General features: G+C 40.3%; 1 protein-coding gene across 3 annotated transcripts in view; it reads right to left on the reverse strand.

Moving 5' to 3' along the window:
• SNTG2 (syntrophin gamma 2) overlaps positions 1 to 16,915 on the reverse strand; it is an 827,232-nt gene that overhangs the window by 97,446 nt on the left and 712,871 nt on the right. For all 3 annotated transcript variants that reach the window (XM_073625453.1, XM_073625452.1, XM_073625454.1), the window contains exons 13-14: positions 4,797 to 4,868; positions 2,992 to 3,201 (exon numbers count right to left, since the gene is read on the reverse strand). In XM_073625453.1, the coding sequence (XP_073481554.1) occupies positions 2,992 to 3,201; positions 4,797 to 4,868 (282 nt within the window). The remainder of the gene's footprint in view (positions 1 to 2,991; positions 3,202 to 4,796; positions 4,869 to 16,915) is intronic.

The following is a 16,915-nucleotide window of genomic DNA, read 5'->3' on the forward strand; positions in this document are numbered from 1 at the left end:
AATATGGTTGCCCTCAAAGGGCCGGTTGTATCTGAGGTGTGCTACGTATAGATTACAGGGTTCAGGAGTGCTGTACTTACAGATTGCAGTTCCAGGGTTGCCCTATGCACATAGTGCAGAGTTCAGGGGTGTGTTGTGTACAGAGTGCAGGGTTTAGGGGTGTAATATGCACCAACCCTACCGAAGCTTCCTCGCACCTTTCTCTCCTACCTGGCAAGCCTCTAGTACCTCCCTGTGTAGCTGGATTTGCCTTGCCTTGGAGGAAGATTGTTTTCTCTCTCAGATTCTGGAGATCTGTCCCCACCGCGCCCTGTGTGTGGGGATCTGTTAGTTCCAGGAGTTGCTGAGAGCAATGCTATCCCTTGTAAACACAGAAGGCTTCCGTGTTTACAAGTGACATCGGGAAGCAGGAGTGTAGGGTGAGAGTGGAGTTCTGCCACGTTCTGGCTGCAAAACTGGGTGTGAGGGCCACATGACAAGGCCTGGCAGACCGAATTCAGCCCGTGGGCCTTGTGTTTGATATATGTACTTTATAACTATGGCTTGAGAGCCTATGGGGTCTATTACATTTGCATGGTACCTGGATATATGGTAACACTCTATATCACGTGAGGAGTCTAAATGATGTACTGTCCCATTAATTAACCAAGCTAAAGGCCTTAGGTGATATTCAGACAATATCATACTAATAAAGCCATACACTGCTTATAAACTTCCTGCCTATGTGCTTATGTGCTTTGCAGATAGCTCTATCTTGGGGAAATTATGGAAAATTTCCAGTCTGGTAAAAAAACATTCTGCAGACAGTACTGTTACATGGCTGTCTTTTCTGCTCTGCAGTTCTCCACAGAAAGCCCAAACTTTCTTCAACATTACTGGAATTGTAGGTAGGACAGGTAAGGATGACAAGGATCTACTGTGTATGCAAAATACAGTAAATATTATATAAATATTATATAATAGACCTCAAAGTGGAACTTTACTCAAAAATGTGAAGTACTGCTAATTTTCTCCTCCCCCAACCTGTAACTGAGTTGCAGGTTTTTGAAGGGGAGTCGGGCATGAATACTGTTTTTTGCCAGTACTTGCTCCCAATTCCTCAATCCTTGCCTAAGTGAGGATGATGTTACTCATCCCGAACCTCTCCCTTGCCACAGCCTCCTGGACATGCGACTAGTCATATGTCCCAGGAATGCTGTAGGACCTGTATCACTGCACCAAATAATTTCATGCATGCACAGCGGGGAGCTGGTTGTGATCAGGGTGTTACAGCTGTCTCCAATATCCAAGATGGTGGCACTGGGGACCTACAGCAGTTACTAGATTCAGCTGTGGGACTCCATTCATGGACTAGTAAGTACCTAATTTTTAAAAGTCAACAGTTACAGTATTTAAAGCTGCTGACTTTTAATGACTTAATAATTTTTTTTAAATGTGTGAAATGTAAATGTACATGTCAGTATGTTTATGCAATAAATGCACATTTGCACATGTTTTGTCTCTTTAAAAACATTACAAGCACAGATAAAGTAGCTGGTGATCTACCAGAAATCCAGTGTTCTCATAAAGTCATGTTTAACAAGCTTGCTTTTATGTCCTTTGTGTAATACAGGTGCTTGGTCAGAGCTGTCTATATAGGTTGCAAACAAAAAAAGTATAGCTTAAAGAAGAACTTCAGTCCCCCTCAATGTTGACCTTGCACCCCGTCACTGGATCAGCCATCTTGTGGCACATCGGCACACATGTAAGGGGTTTCCACCACATGCAAGAAGACAACGCAAGCACGAGGTCCCAGTGGGTGACAAATCCTTGTAGGGATCATGGTCGCTGGGTAAGGATTGAAATGCCTTCCCATCCCTCTTCAAGTAAATGTTGCGTTACAGGCCATGCTACTTACTTTACTCTTTGACTAATATTCTCTAAATATCCAATTGTATAATACTCTCTGAAATTCCCTTCTCCCCCTCCCCACTCCCTTTTTTTTTTTCTTACCCCTGTGCCGGAAATTTTTTCCTACATTGCTCTGAATTCTATAGGTTCTATTACAAATGGGGACACTTGGGATGGTTGGTGTTTTAGGGCTGTTTTTGCCAGGTACTGCCAAGCCAAAGAGTCAAATCTTGGCTTCAGTAGCATATCTACCAACTATCCTGCAATATCTTAAACTGTCATCCCACTATTACCATTATCCCCAATTTATATTTACATTTATATATATATATAGCTATACTTGCTTATTGATTTGATATCATCAATCTATTCTTTATTCAATGGTTATCATTGCCAGTTCGAAATACCAATATTAAAGTGGGGTTCCACCCAAAAAAACAAACATACCAGAAAAATTCTAAAAAAAAAAAACAAAAAAAATTTGGATATTTTTTTTTTTTTTACTTACCTCTAAATGCCTGTTGCTAGGTGGTCCTTTGCCTGGGCTGGTGACATCACTTCCCCCTCAGCACAGGAAGGGCTCCGCTCTGTTCCCTCCCTCCTGTCAATCATCTGGGACCCATTACAGGTCCCAGGTGATTGAGTGGCTAATCACAGCGCGCGGCGCAGCTCGCGCATGCGCAGTGGGTGCCAGGCTGTGAAGCCACAGCCCGGCGCCCACAGTTGAAATGCCGGCACCGACGAGTGGAGGGGGGGACGAGTGGGGCTTTGATCCCCCGCATCGCTGGACCCAGGGACAGGTAAGTGTCCAATTAAAAGTCAGCAGCTGCAGTATTTGTAGCTGCTGACTTTTAATTTTTTTTTTTTTAATGGACCCCCTGGGTGGAACCCCACTTTAAGTAGCATTACTTGTTATACAGTTGGTCAGTCTATCATTTTAAATGATTTTTTTCCCTGACCAATCTTTATTCATTTGCAAAGCTTTGTTGAATGTATTAACTTTATATTGTATAAAAAGCTTTTACAATGCAAATAAATTGTATCTTGTAAAACACGATAAAATATTTAAACAAAAGAAAAAATGGTTTTGTCATTACTTACTCCAGCTCTTTGCACTTCCATGAAGATTGATTTCTGAAACGATCTGTCCCACATTGGCAGATCACTGCCCAGCTCCGTGCTGAAGTAATGGCTTTTTCCATAACCAACCAACACACTAAAACAGTACGGTCGCTGTTCTTCAAAATCTTCCCTCTGATTGATATTTAAATAGAGATTTTCTTGAATCCAGATTTCATCAGCAGGCCAAACCTAAAACAGAAATTTGGATGCCAAGGCAAGTCAGGATACATTGTTTCTTTATAAAAGTCCCTTGTATAAAATTATAAGCAGTAATCTCATTGGATGTCTGGATTTATACAGTTTTCTGTCTGTGAAAGTTGTTAGAAATTACTAATGAGAACCTGACCCAATGGACATGCCTGACAGAAGATTGTGAAGCGTGGGTGGAGATAAGGCATGGATGCACACCTTTTTATGACAACAGCCTTTAGTCTCCATTCACACCTGAGCATTTTGTAGTTTGAAGTTCCAAAATGCTCAACATCTAATGTCCCATGGTTTTCAGTTGTGCCTGTTCACACCTGAGCATAGTGTTGCTTGAAGCTTGCAGCTCAAAAATGTACATCAGCTTATTTTTAGGTATAGGGGTGACAGAGAAAATGCACAAAAAAATTGCAAAAATATAAACAGTCAGCTTTTATTCATGTATGCAAAACCTTTCTCACCTTCAGGAGTCATAGCCATGGCGTGGATCTCTAAAAGGATGGCAGGGACATGCCATACCTTCAAAGCGCATGTGGCGGTGACTTCATTGGCTGCATACAGTGTGAATATTTCCTACAAAGTGAAAGTTTAGGAGATATTCACTGTACCTACAGGTAAGCCTTATTATAGGCTTACCTGTAGGTACAAGTCAAAAAGAAGACTTTACTACCACTTAAAAATGTGTTAGCTGGAGTTTGGCTTTGATTTGTTAGTCAAGTACATCTCAACCTGCTGGTGCATCTAACTCTATCCGCTGCACATATTGACATTGTCTCTTTCCCTAGATGTCTCCATTGTTCTTCTAGCCAGTGGAACAGGATAGGAAGTGTGTTATTGGTTGGATCACCAGGTGAAAATAAAGGAAAAAAAGCCTAAAAAAACAAATGCAGCCACCATATTTCAGAATCAGTAAGCTAAAATATGTTCGATTTTTGTTTTGGAGTTTATTACCACTTTAAGAACTGTATTCTACAAGCTGTTAAATGATGTTTCAATGTGAAGCAACAAAGATATAGGTGCCAGGAGTTCATAGGGCTTATTTATGAAAGTGGGAGCAAAGAAAACTAAAGCTGTCATCCATATACTGTAACTATAGAAACCTGTCAATAAAACAGACAAGGCCATCTTTATTGCTGCAAGCAATATTCTTCTCCTTCTTAAGCTGCTCAACATCGGAACAAGCAGGCCTGAAATTCAGTACTTGCGGTGTGCGCCCAGCAGCTTCACAGCTGGGCACACACTGCACATACGCGAGCCGCACTGCACGATGTGAATGGCCGGGCAATCTTCTGGGACCTGTGATGTGTCCCAAAAGATTGCAGGGAGGGAGGGGGAAGAGGTGATCTTCCTTCCAGTGCCAGGGTACCCGCCCCCCCCTCCAAAAAGTTAGATGCCAAATGTGGCATGTCAGGGGGTCACCAGCACTTAAAGCGGAAGTTCCATTTTTGGATGGAACTCCGCTTTAATATCTAAAATCTTCAATAATTAAACAATATATAGATAAAACATCATGCTAAACTAAAGAAATGTAACAAGTCTCAGTATCTTAATCATAATAAATTTTATAGAAGAACACCTACCTTGCTAACTTTAAAGAGAACCTCACAGAGGTTATACATTTTTTCAGCTCGTACCCAGTCAAGCGTGCTAACCTAAGAAACAGGAGAGCATAACCAGACATTTCTTTTTTGTCCCAGTACAAAAAAAAGTCAAAACATTTAAGGTTGGTATGGCTTAAACATGTAATAAGACAATTCCATAGACAAGTATTTAGCATGGGTCACAAATGCCCTAAGTGTTTCTTATTGCAATTTAGTCTTGATATATTGACATTGGATGTAATAGGCATCCAATGCTTGTGCTTTGTCTTTTAATTGTCCTGATGTTTACCAGGCAGGGTGGGTCCCGCAGAGTCCAAACTCAGCATCCACAGATGTTGTTCTCTACATTTCGTTTTCATGGAACACAAACTAAGCACTTACCTGTACTGAGCCAATCAACTCAATGCCAGGTTTCTGCTCCAAGCAGCAAGCAGCATATGAAATGTATCAGAAATCCATAATAAATACTAATGTAGCCAGGTGCTTGGCTAAGAATGGAGAGTTAGAGAAACACTGGCTGCAGCTGCGTATGTAGCTGTTGCCCTGCAGTGCTGAACTGGTTAACAGCTATATCAGCAAGGGAAGGGGGGCTTCTAAGCATGAAGAGTTCAATAGATGAAGTCATTTATTCCAACCTGAACCAATACATTGAGTTAATTTACTACTAAATAGTCTTGTGTATATTTCCTGGTGCTGATTCACAGCCTAGTTAAAGGTATCTATACTTGTGTTCTTATAAATGCGTGCTATAACTTTCATTTAATCAGATGTGTCAGAGGGGCTAAGGATGTTCTTGGAGTGGGGACGCAATAAAGGGAATCCAAATTAGTACCAAGCGGCTCCTTTGTTGGTAAAACGCATATAGTATATCTGTTGTTAAAACTATTCTGTCGCTTAACCACTTCTGAGTCGCTTTCAACGCTGTTCCCAATTAAAATTGACGTCCTTTTTTTCCCACAAATAGAGCTTTCTTTTGGTGGTATTTGATCTCCTCTGCGTTTTTTATTTTTTGCGCTATAAACAAAAGAAGAGCAACAATTTTGAAAAAATCTTTTACTTTTTGCTATAATAAATATCCCACGTTTTTTATAAAAAAAAAAAAAAAAAAAATTTAATTTTTCCTCAGTTTAGGCCAATATGTATTCTTCTACATATTTTTGGTAAAAAAAAATCGCAATAAGTGTATATTGATTGGTTTGCGCAAAAGTTATAGCGTCTACAAAATAGGGGATAGATTTATGCCATTTTTATTATTATTATTTTTTTACTAGTAATGGGGGTGATCTGCCATTTTTATTGGGACTGCGATATTGCGGCGGACAAATTGGACACTTTTGACACATTTTTGGGACCATTGACAATTATACAAATTTCAGAATGGGGGAAAGGGGATGATGGGATTATTACGGTGCCACCAATAAAATAGAACTGTTTTTTATATAAAATCATTTAGTTTATTTTATTTGATATCAAAAAACATCTAAAATGTTTACATGAAAAGGTACAAAAACACAAAACAAAACAAAAGTACAGTTCAAATAAGTGACCGTCACCAATGATGTTGAAAGGTGATCGTAGTCTTTTGTTCCCAACTAGTTTCGCCAAAACATTGGCTTCATCAGGGGAATGTGTAAATGTACTGTAGAGAGTAAAACCACTATAACAAAGAAAAGATGCATTATTAGATCAACATAATCTTGTAACGCTGAAGGCAAACCATCGCATCGCAGAGCGGACCGCTCTGCGATGCGATGGTTTGCCTTCAGCGTTACAAGATTATGTTGATCTAATAATGCATCTTTTCTTTGTTATTGTGGTTTTACTCTCTACAGTACATTTACACATTCCCCTGATGAAGCCAATGTTTTGGCGAAACTAGTTGGGAACAAAAGACTACGATCACCTTTCAACATCATTGGTGACGGTCACTTATTTGAACTGTACTTTTGTTTTGTTTTGTGTTTTTGTACCTTTTCATGTAAACATTTTAGATGTTTTTTGATATCAAATAAAATAAACTAAATGATTTTATATAAAAAACTGTTCTATTTTATTGGTGGCACCGTAATAATCCCATCATCCCCTTTCCCCCATTCTGAGATCTTTTCAATCGGGATGAGGTGCCGTATCTAGCAGGACACACCACCCACCACCTAATTATACAGATTATTTCTATAAAAAATGCACTGATTACTGTATAAATCTCACTGCCAGGGAAGGGGTTAACACTAGGGGGTGATCAAGGGATTAACTATATTCCCTAGGTGTGTTCTAACTGTAAGGGGATGGGACTGTCTAGGAAGAGAGAGAGATCGGTGTTCATACTTAGTATGAACACACAATCTATCTCTACTCCCCTAAAAGAACAGGGATTTGTGTGTTTACACACACAGATCCCGATCCTCCCTCTGTCACAAGTGATCACAGGAGCCGGTCATTGCGCCTTGAAGGGTTTACTTCCTCGTTGTTTCCCTGCAAAGGTAAAGCATAATGGGCTACTATGCATCGCACGGGAGCCTGCCACTAACGGCATATTGCTGTTAGCAGCGGCAGGCTCAGTGCGCGTGCACCTGCGCCGCTGTCTACGGTGCATGCACACCGTATGTGTTCGGGTTTAAAGGGATGAGGTGGCAACCCTACTCCTAGGTAGTGTCAATAGTTACATATTAACCACTTGCTATCCACGCTATAGCCGAAAGACGGCTGCAGCGTGGACTTAATTTGTCTATGAGAGTCGCCTGATCACAGATCAGACTAAGGGGTCGATCCCGACCCCTTACCACGTGATCAGCTGTCAGCCAATGGCAGCTGATCATATGATGTAAACAGAGCCGGTAATCAGCTATTTTTCCTCCTCACGCTTGTAGCGTGAGGAGGAAAAAAAAAGCCGATCACCGGCGGCTGGAGAGGGACATCGGTCCCGATCGTGGAGAGTCACCAGCGTCACCTACCAGTGCCCACCAGCGTCACCTACCAGCGCCCACCAGCACCACCTACCAGTGCCCACAGTACCACCCATCAGTGCCCACAGTGTCACCTATCAGTGTCCACAGTGCCGCCTATCAGTGCCCAAAGTGCTACCTATAAATCACCAATCAGTGCATCATTACCAGTGCTGCCTATCAATACCACCTACCAGTGCCACCTACCAGTGCCCATCAGTGCCACCTACCAGTGCCCATCAGTGCCACCTATCAGTGCCCATCAGTGACATCTATCAGTGCCATCCATCAGTGCCACCCGTCAGTGCCACTCATCAGTGCCACCCATCAGTGCTACCCTATCAGGACCCATCAGTGCCGTCTTATCAGTGCCCATCAGTGTCATTTTATCTGTGCCAATCAGTGTTGCCTTATCTGTGCTCATCACTGCAGCCCATCAGTGCCCATCAGTGCAGCCCATCAGTGCCCATCAGTCCAGCCTCATCAGCGAATATCAATGAAGGAGAAAAATTACCCATTTACAAAATTTTATAACAAACTATAAAACATGTTTTTTTTTTTTTAATTTCTGTCTTTTGTTGTTTGTTTAGCAAAAAATAAAAACCCCAGTGATGATTAAATACCACCAAAAGAAAGCTCTATTTGTGTGAAAAAAACGATAAAAATGTCATATGGGTACAGTGTAGCATGACCGCGGAATTGTCATTCAAAGTATGACAGCACTGAAAGCTGAAAATTGGTCTGGGCAGGAAGGGAGTTTAAGTGCCCTGTAAGCAAGAGGTTAAAGCACTCCTGGATGTTAAGCTGGTAATCCCTGTTATGACATTATATAGGCATTGTATAGGCATTGTAGTGCCTACATAATGTCATATTGTATGGTGTAGTGAACCACCTTACTAGTGGTTCACTACATTTCCAATTTCAATGATTACAAAACATTGGAAGATAAAACATGTGTTTTAGTTATTAACACAATGGTAAGAAAAAAAAAACAAAAAAAAACAGTTATTTAATATATCAAGCCATTATATAAATGACTATATTCTCAGTCTGACTTATTTGCAAAAATTAGTAGCTATCATACTGTTTCCATAGCAACCCCATTTACAATATGAAAAGCAATATTATCACTAGAACTATATAAATATGTCCTTATACTTTTTCCCTCCCACATAACAAATGTCCAGCTACAAAGCATTCTATAAAAAAGTATGGTAGCAGTTTATATAATGTGGGTATAAGTGCAGTAAATAAAAGGCTGGTTTAGTAGGGTTAGTTTATCAGGTTTACAATAGAAACCTTAAGCAAGAGAAAATGTATCTGAATATTGCAGACAGGATCTCCCGGTTAGTTTGCAGACATAACATTATTTAGTTTTAAAAAAAAATATTCTCTGGAAATTTGGATAACCTGCTAGGAATATACTGTACACCAAAACGGTTTTACTTTACATAAGCATTATAAATAATATGAATACCAGGAAGCACTATACATGTAAATAGTCCCCTTCTCTTTATGGCACTGTGCATTGAACAAATATATATTATCAGCAGGAGCAATAGGAGAAGACCTTGCAGCAGAGATGCTAAGAGTGAGTTTATAAAAACTTCTGGTTCTCCCAATTATCAACAAATTATTATTATGGTTTGCAGAAAGAATTCATTTGCACTTAAGAATATCTCAGCAGGGTGAAAAATGTAACAATATTATCATTATTAATAATTATTATATTATATTTATTATGTAACATATTATTATAAATGTAAAAATATATCTGTACAGCATGATTAATAAACTTTTGACTGAATCTGGAGCTGTTTTTAAAGTCTTCTGCATTCATTAAAAAGATTGTACTATATCAGAAGGTGTGAACTCCAGAGACAAAACTAAATTCATAAAAGATCTGTAATTCTCCAAACAGCTATGCCAGACAGCACAATCAGGTAACCTCACTTTCTCTACTGCAGAAAAGAAGTACAGCTAACCTATCCTTAAAGTGGTTTGTAAAGCCTAAACATTTTTTAACTTAATGCATTCCATTAATGTAAAAAATGTTTAGGTGTTTGTATCTCCACCACACCCCCCCCCCCTTTACTTACTTGAGCCCTCATTCAATCCAGTAGTGTGCACATTTGCAGCTCTTCTCTCCCTCACTGGCTTTGCTGGGGCATCGGGAGCCACTGGCTCCCAGTTCTGTCAGTCAAAGCCTGTGATGAGGGAGTTGGGGGGCGGGGCTGAGTCCTGCTGTCTGTCTCAATCTATGTATCAGCGTGGATCGGGTGCGAGCACGCACGAATGCCCCCACGGGAAGCGGCCTCCCATGGTGGCACTTGGCAGAGAGAGGGGAGGGGCCAGGAGGGCTGGTGGGGGACCCAAAAAGAGGAGGTTTGCGGCCGCTCTGGTAAGTATAGACATGTTTGTTATTTTTATCTAACTTACCTTTACAATCATTTTAACTTGCTCATTGATGGATCGAAATTTGGCTGATTTAGCAGGGGGGCAGACAAATTTAGATCCATATGTGGCCCCTCCCACTTAACAGAGGTTGATCTAACAATCAACTGCTGTCAAATTGGCTTGTTGGAAAACTTTTGTTGATCAGAGCCCCCATTTTCAGAATACAATGTCTCAACAGGGAAGATTCCTCTATTCTCCACAATTGTGTGGATGGAAGAATTTATTGGGTTTTTTTTTTTTTCAGCCCACTGGATGAATGAAAAAAACAGTCCATCTATGACCAGCTTTAGACTGCTGATTGGATAATGCAGAATCATTAGAAGTCTAACGAAGCCATCACTCTGCTTTCCTGTTGGAAGGTGCATAATGGTGCATTTACAGTAATGTGCAACTCCCAGTCTAAATTCTGCTGTGCAAGATATTCCAGGAAACCAGACAGACAGATAGACTGAGATATGTAAACTGAGACAGACAGGCTAAGATATTAAATTATTTGTATTAAAAAATAATGATTTTTATGAATGCAGCATAGGAATAGAATCCCCCTTCAGTTGTTTTCCTTTTTAGTTTTGGTTAAGATTGGGGAGTCTTACATTTTCTATTGTTTTTTATTTTGGTCTGTGTCCCAGTTAGGGAGATTTTCACTCACTTTCCATAACTTTGACACCTGTACGAAAAATGGGGGTGCAACAGTTACTGGGAAAAGAAGGAATGGACAGTAATAAACATGTCATCAAAAGTGGTAACCCCTCTCCATTTTATTCAAACTATGCTTTTGTCTGTGTTCTTATTGGAGAGATTTCCCATCACTTACTGTCTTAATATAGGATGAATCTCCATAAGGGTACATGAATATGGTATGCCACAAGAAGGCCATATAGCACACATTCAGGTCTAATTTTGTGCTAGGGAGTCACAGCCTGATGCCGGCACCTGTCAAAATCAATGATAGGCTAAAATACGCAGTGGCTGTACACCAATGTATGCACATGCGAGAGGTACTTGCATACATTAGCCAAACGCAGACTTCCAGACTGCAAACATGCAGGCACAAAATGTTCAACTGCCAATAATATTAAATGATCTTAATACATTTTCTAATGCCACCGCACAGGAAAGATAATTTCATGGATAGCCAGTAGACTGACTGACTGATGATTTCAGGCACAAGAGGCAGATGGAGAGCCCGTTGATGTACTGTGGAACAGGACTGTGCAGTATCCACTTTATACCATCAGCTTATGTTAACTTTAGATTACTATTTACTTGGTATCAACTTCAATTTAAGTTTTAAATTCAATTGCCAAGTTGTGGAAAAGCAATGACAGGTAATAATGAACAGTGAGACCACAATCAATCCTGATACGAACACATTGTGGCCAAATGCCAATTCATTATGACACTCAGTTTGGTTCTTTTTTGTGTCTAAATGAACAATAAAAGTACTCCGTAAAATTGACGTTTGCCTTATTATATATATTCTTAAATTATTACTAAATGCGTCACCTGCCTTCGTTATCATCACCTTAACAATCCATTTGAAGTGTTCTGGATAGTATTTCAGCAAAAAAAAAAAAAAAAAAAAAAGGGTTCCTATTGCAGAAGATGGCTCTAATTCAACTTCTAGGCTTGCAGATTTTTGGGAAATGCCATAAGCCAATGGCTTGAACGGGAAATTGGGGTTTCTGGAGGTGATCTGCACAAACACAGGGGTTTATTTACTAATTCTGGAGAGTGCAAAATCAGGCTCACTTCTGCATAGAAACCAATCAGCTTTCAGGTTTGAGGCCCGGTTCACACTGGTGCGACATACGCTCCAACTTTGGGAGCACATGTCACATGAGAGCCGTCTTAACTGGTCCGAGACAAGTCTTTCCGACTTTAAAAAAGGTTCCTGCACTACTTTGGTCCAACTTGGGCATGATTTCAGCCCATTGATTTGAATGTAAGTCCATGTCGGATCATCATCTTAACTTGTGGCATGCAACTTGTGCTCTGAGGATCTTGAAGAAGGAACCCCTAGCCAAAATTCGGTCTGGTATGGATTTTGAGGGGAAACCCCACGCCAAAAAAAACAGGTTTGGGGGTTTGCGGGCAGGAGGCTTATCAGAATCAGGAAGTCCCCTTTAACAAGGGGGCCCCCAGATCCTGGCCCCCCGCCCTATGTAAATGAGTATGGGGTACATTGTACCCCTACTCATTTACCCAAAAAAGTGTCAAAAAATAGATAAAACCAGTACTCAGGTTTTTGTCAAAGTCCTTCCTTTATTAAAGTAGCTCCAACTTGTCTTCTCCCTCCGGTCTTCTCCCTCCTGTTCTTCTCTCTTTGGTGATGTCTTCGTCCTCTGGTTCTTCTTCCTCTGGTTCTTCTCCCTCCACTGTCTTTTTCCTATAGTTCTTCTCCTTCCACTGTTTTCTTCCTCTGGCTCCTGATATCTTCTCCTGATGCTAGCTTCCGCTGTTGTGTTAGCTCTGGCCTGTGCCATTACTTATATAGCCATGGGGCATGGCCATCCGGTGATATCATCTGCAGACCCCACCCCCCTGTGACATCACCACTCAGGGCACGATGGGGCGGTGACGTCACAAGGGGGCCATTTGAGTCTGGTATGAATCTTAAGGGGGGACCCCACGCCGGGTTTTTTTCAGCATTGGGTTACCCCTTCAAGATTTATACCAAACTCAAAGGGCCTGGTATTGTCGGATGAAAGTCAGATCCCATTCATTGAAGTCGGACATGAAGTCATAGGGCAAATTCGGATCGGAAGTCGTCCGACTTCCATGTTGGAGCAGTCTGAACCCGGCCTGATTGCCGGGTTCAGACTGCCCTTCTGAAGCTTCCCTCCAATCACTTTGCATATTATTGTATATATACTGTGATTTGGTTATTTCCAAATATGCTGCAGAAATCTCCCTCCACTGAGTCTGGCTGCAATCATTTTAACTGTGGGCAGCTGAAGCTGCTGCCTGTTCACTTTCTGGATTTACCCAGACACACAGGAGCACACCTCCAGCTCTGCAGCTATCATTGGCCCTCTTATGACTCACCCCCTCCCTTCCTGACAAACTCTCACAAGAGTGAGAGAGAGAGCTGTACATGATGTCATAAGCCTAAGCTTTTTTTCCAGATAAGAAACAGAATGTTGGCTATATAAGGTATTTACTGTCAGAAAAAAAATGTTATACTATCCAAAGTTAAAACAACAAGGGCAGAAGATTTAATAGATGGAAAGTTGAAAAAATGATTGAAGTTCCACTTTAATTGAATAAGTTGAGGCTAGCAGCTGATTGGTTTCTATGCAGAAGTGAGCTTGATTTTGCACTCTCCAGATTTAGTAAATAAACCCCACGGTGTGCACAACTTGAGCATGGGGGAGGCAAGTATCTGCAATGGGCACAAGCATCAAGTGAACGCACTACTTTGACCTTTAGCCAGAAGTAAAAAAATGGAAAAATGGAGTCTGCAGAACAAGATTCCAGAACAATTTTTTCACCTCACTTTCAGGCCCTATTCACAATTCAGCGACGTTACACCATTGCGTTTTTGGCGCTTTTTTGCACTTTTCTTTAATGTGTTTTTGAAGTGACACCATTCATTTGAATGGGACTCCCTCTGCTCCAAAAACACGCTAAAGAAGTTGGTGTATTAAATGTTGGGACTAAGCCAAGTGCATCTTTGCATGTTTTTTGCATGTTTTGTTGTGTGGAAAGCACATCTGCTGCCTGACTTTGGGGTGCCATGAAGAAATAATGTCGCTGCAAACATGTTGCACTTTTTAGCATGATAGGCTCTATTCTGCCAACACTTCTGCTATGCCCAGGTGTGAACAGGGCCTCATGGATCCCAGCAGGACAGCAAACAGAACAGACATAGTTCATTTTGCAAAAATTTAAGAAGATTATAAAAATAGATTTTTTTTTAAAAGGAAACACAGATTTACAAACTTGCTAAAAATGCTAGAATGCTAATTGATTGCTGAGATCAAAAAAATCGGTCTATCTATGGGTCATCACTGATTTTGTCAACAGTCATCTAATGAATGGAATAAGTAGTTGTTTGAGGGTTGAATTGATGCTTGTATGTAGCGCTCGTATTATTCTCTCCATTGCCCCCTGAACAAAATGGGTCCTACAGGTATTTAGTTAAGCCTCCACATCGCTTCGGTTTTTGTTACTTGGTGACCCGTATGTAGTTAAATCATTAAACTTTACAGGTGGAAACTGAAATATTATTTGGAATGCAACATTTTTCATGTCGAGATTAGAGAAGTTAACTGGATCTGACCATGTGTGAAATTCTATAGTTATATGGTTTGAACTCATGTTGTATGTAAAAAAATGCATGGCTTTATAAGGAAGCACAAATTTAAAGCTGAATTGCAGGCAAACAATTGAATAAAAAAGTTGAAATACATACAGTACATATGAATGGTCAACTATTTGGCCATTCTTGCAGATCTTTTGGTCCAGATGCACCTGCCACATCTGAACAGCTCTCTTTGGTGCCTCCCTTCAGATTTTACTGCCGCCGAGCAATATCACCTAGTCTTAGACCAGCCCCAACTTGTCACTAAACAAGCTTAAACACAGTGGTGTGATCTTTACTTTGCTTCCTCCTCTTCTCTCCTCCAGAAGATTCCAATGTTAGATGAACAACACCATACAAAGCAGTACAGCCTAATTACCTCCAAGCATGAGTGATCCCATGCAAATCATTAATGAAGGCTGTTTGTCAACAGAAATCCAGGTACTTTTGCCTGCTGCAATTTAAATTACTGTACAAACAATAACAACAAAAAAAAAAAACAAATTACGAGCCCTATAAATGCAATAATTTTGTAATAAGATCCAAGGAACATTGCAACTGATGACGCCCAGTGGGAGGGGCGAAACATGTCAAGCTAAGGATAATCTGTGAAGACTGTTTGGATGCCAAGGTGGCAATTTTTGCACATTTTAAAGATTCTGATGTAAGTGTAATGATTTTAAACCTTTTAATAAACCTTGCAGTATTACACTATATGCCCTCTTCTCTTCACTTGTCCAAACTTTACTACCCCAATCGTCTTTGACTAAGTAAAGTATGTAGGATCTACAATCAAGTGGTGAAGGAGAGGAGATTCCATTCTCTGAGGCACAACCTACCTACATATCTGCTGGACATGAGACACCATCTTGTTATACACAGGCGTATTTTCCATCTTTATCTGGTGAGTAGGGATCCAGGAGGGGAGCACAGGAAATCACCAAGATTACATCAACGTGTCACCAGTCCTGCACCTCACACTTGATGAACTTTATTGTTTGCACCTTATTTTGTAATTTTTTTGAATCTTTGAACTTTATTGTATGCCCTTTTTTTGCACTATATTGGCACTTTGTTACACATGTTGTCATATGACACATATTTGATGTGAGTGTATGCACATTTATAACTTGACCCTCCCTCCTAGATTGTAAGCTCTAACGAGCAGGGCCCTCTGATTCCTCCTGTATTGAATTGTATTGTACTTGTACTGTCTGCCCTAATGTTGTTAAGCGCTGCTGTCGGCGCTATATAAATCCTGTATAATAATAATAATAATAATAATTTATGATTGAGAGAGGCAGCGCTGAGTATATATTTTTTCTGTTGTCATTTTTTTGGGGTATTCACCCCGCACTACAGCGGCAGCCCTATTACATATGTACATGTGGGTGTGGGTGAGTGTGTAAACGCACATGTATATGCACATTTTGTATTTATTTTATAATTTATTTGCAATTTATTTACAATTTTATTTTTCTCCACGGCGCGGGTCCATCCTTATCACTCTTAACATTGCAACTAAGCTGCAGACAGAAAGCCCACTGAATTAACCGTTATCCAAACATATATGCAATCCATAGCAATCAGACTGAACAACCTTTTGTTGCTGTCCAACAACTATTTTTAAAACATCAGAGGGCAATGTTAGGAACCAAAACACAATGGAGGTATTTAATAAAGCTGCTGCACCACTTTTTTGTGGTTAAATCCCCCATTTTTAATGTGTTGCGCCAAATTCACAAATCATCTGAGACACTTTTGGTTCTGACAGCAACTTGATTGCCAAATTCAGGTAGCTCTAAGATGCACCACTTTTACATTGTGGTACAATGCCTGTGTCAAATTAAAAAAAAAATACCAACCCTTTCGTATCTTACGAAAGTGGAGCTAATTAAGACCAATTTTTTTTGGCATACAGAGAGAGACACTGGCGCAGACAGATTCAAGTAGAAGTTCTAGACAGGTATATGATTTTGGGCACGCTGCACCACTATAAGGACACAAACGCTTTTACAAAATCTATCTGCACTAGTCTTTTCGAATTCTGGGGAATGACTTGAATTTTCACATTTAGGTGAACAGATTCTTATATTTACTTATATTATATTATCTTATATTTACTTCTCCTTCATTAAATTTGGAGACTACACAGGGCTGAGGACATACTCAACATCATGTGCCAATACTGGCTGCAAGAGTCCAATTGCCAAACACCAACACTGTCACATTGGAGTAAGGAAGTTAATCATATGCTCCTCCATAATCAGATGTATCAACTATTTCGATTCCATAAAACAAAATCAAGCATTGCGCCAACCAAAAAGTATTTCACAGTGCCAACATGTGTATTACAAAAATGTGCAATAATAAATGTGTTTAGTTACCGCTAT

The sequence above is a fragment of the Aquarana catesbeiana genome, linkage group LG04 (assembly GCF_042186555.1).
Source record: "Aquarana catesbeiana isolate 2022-GZ linkage group LG04, ASM4218655v1, whole genome shotgun sequence".
NCBI lineage: Eukaryota > Metazoa > Chordata > Amphibia > Anura > Ranidae > Aquarana > Aquarana catesbeiana.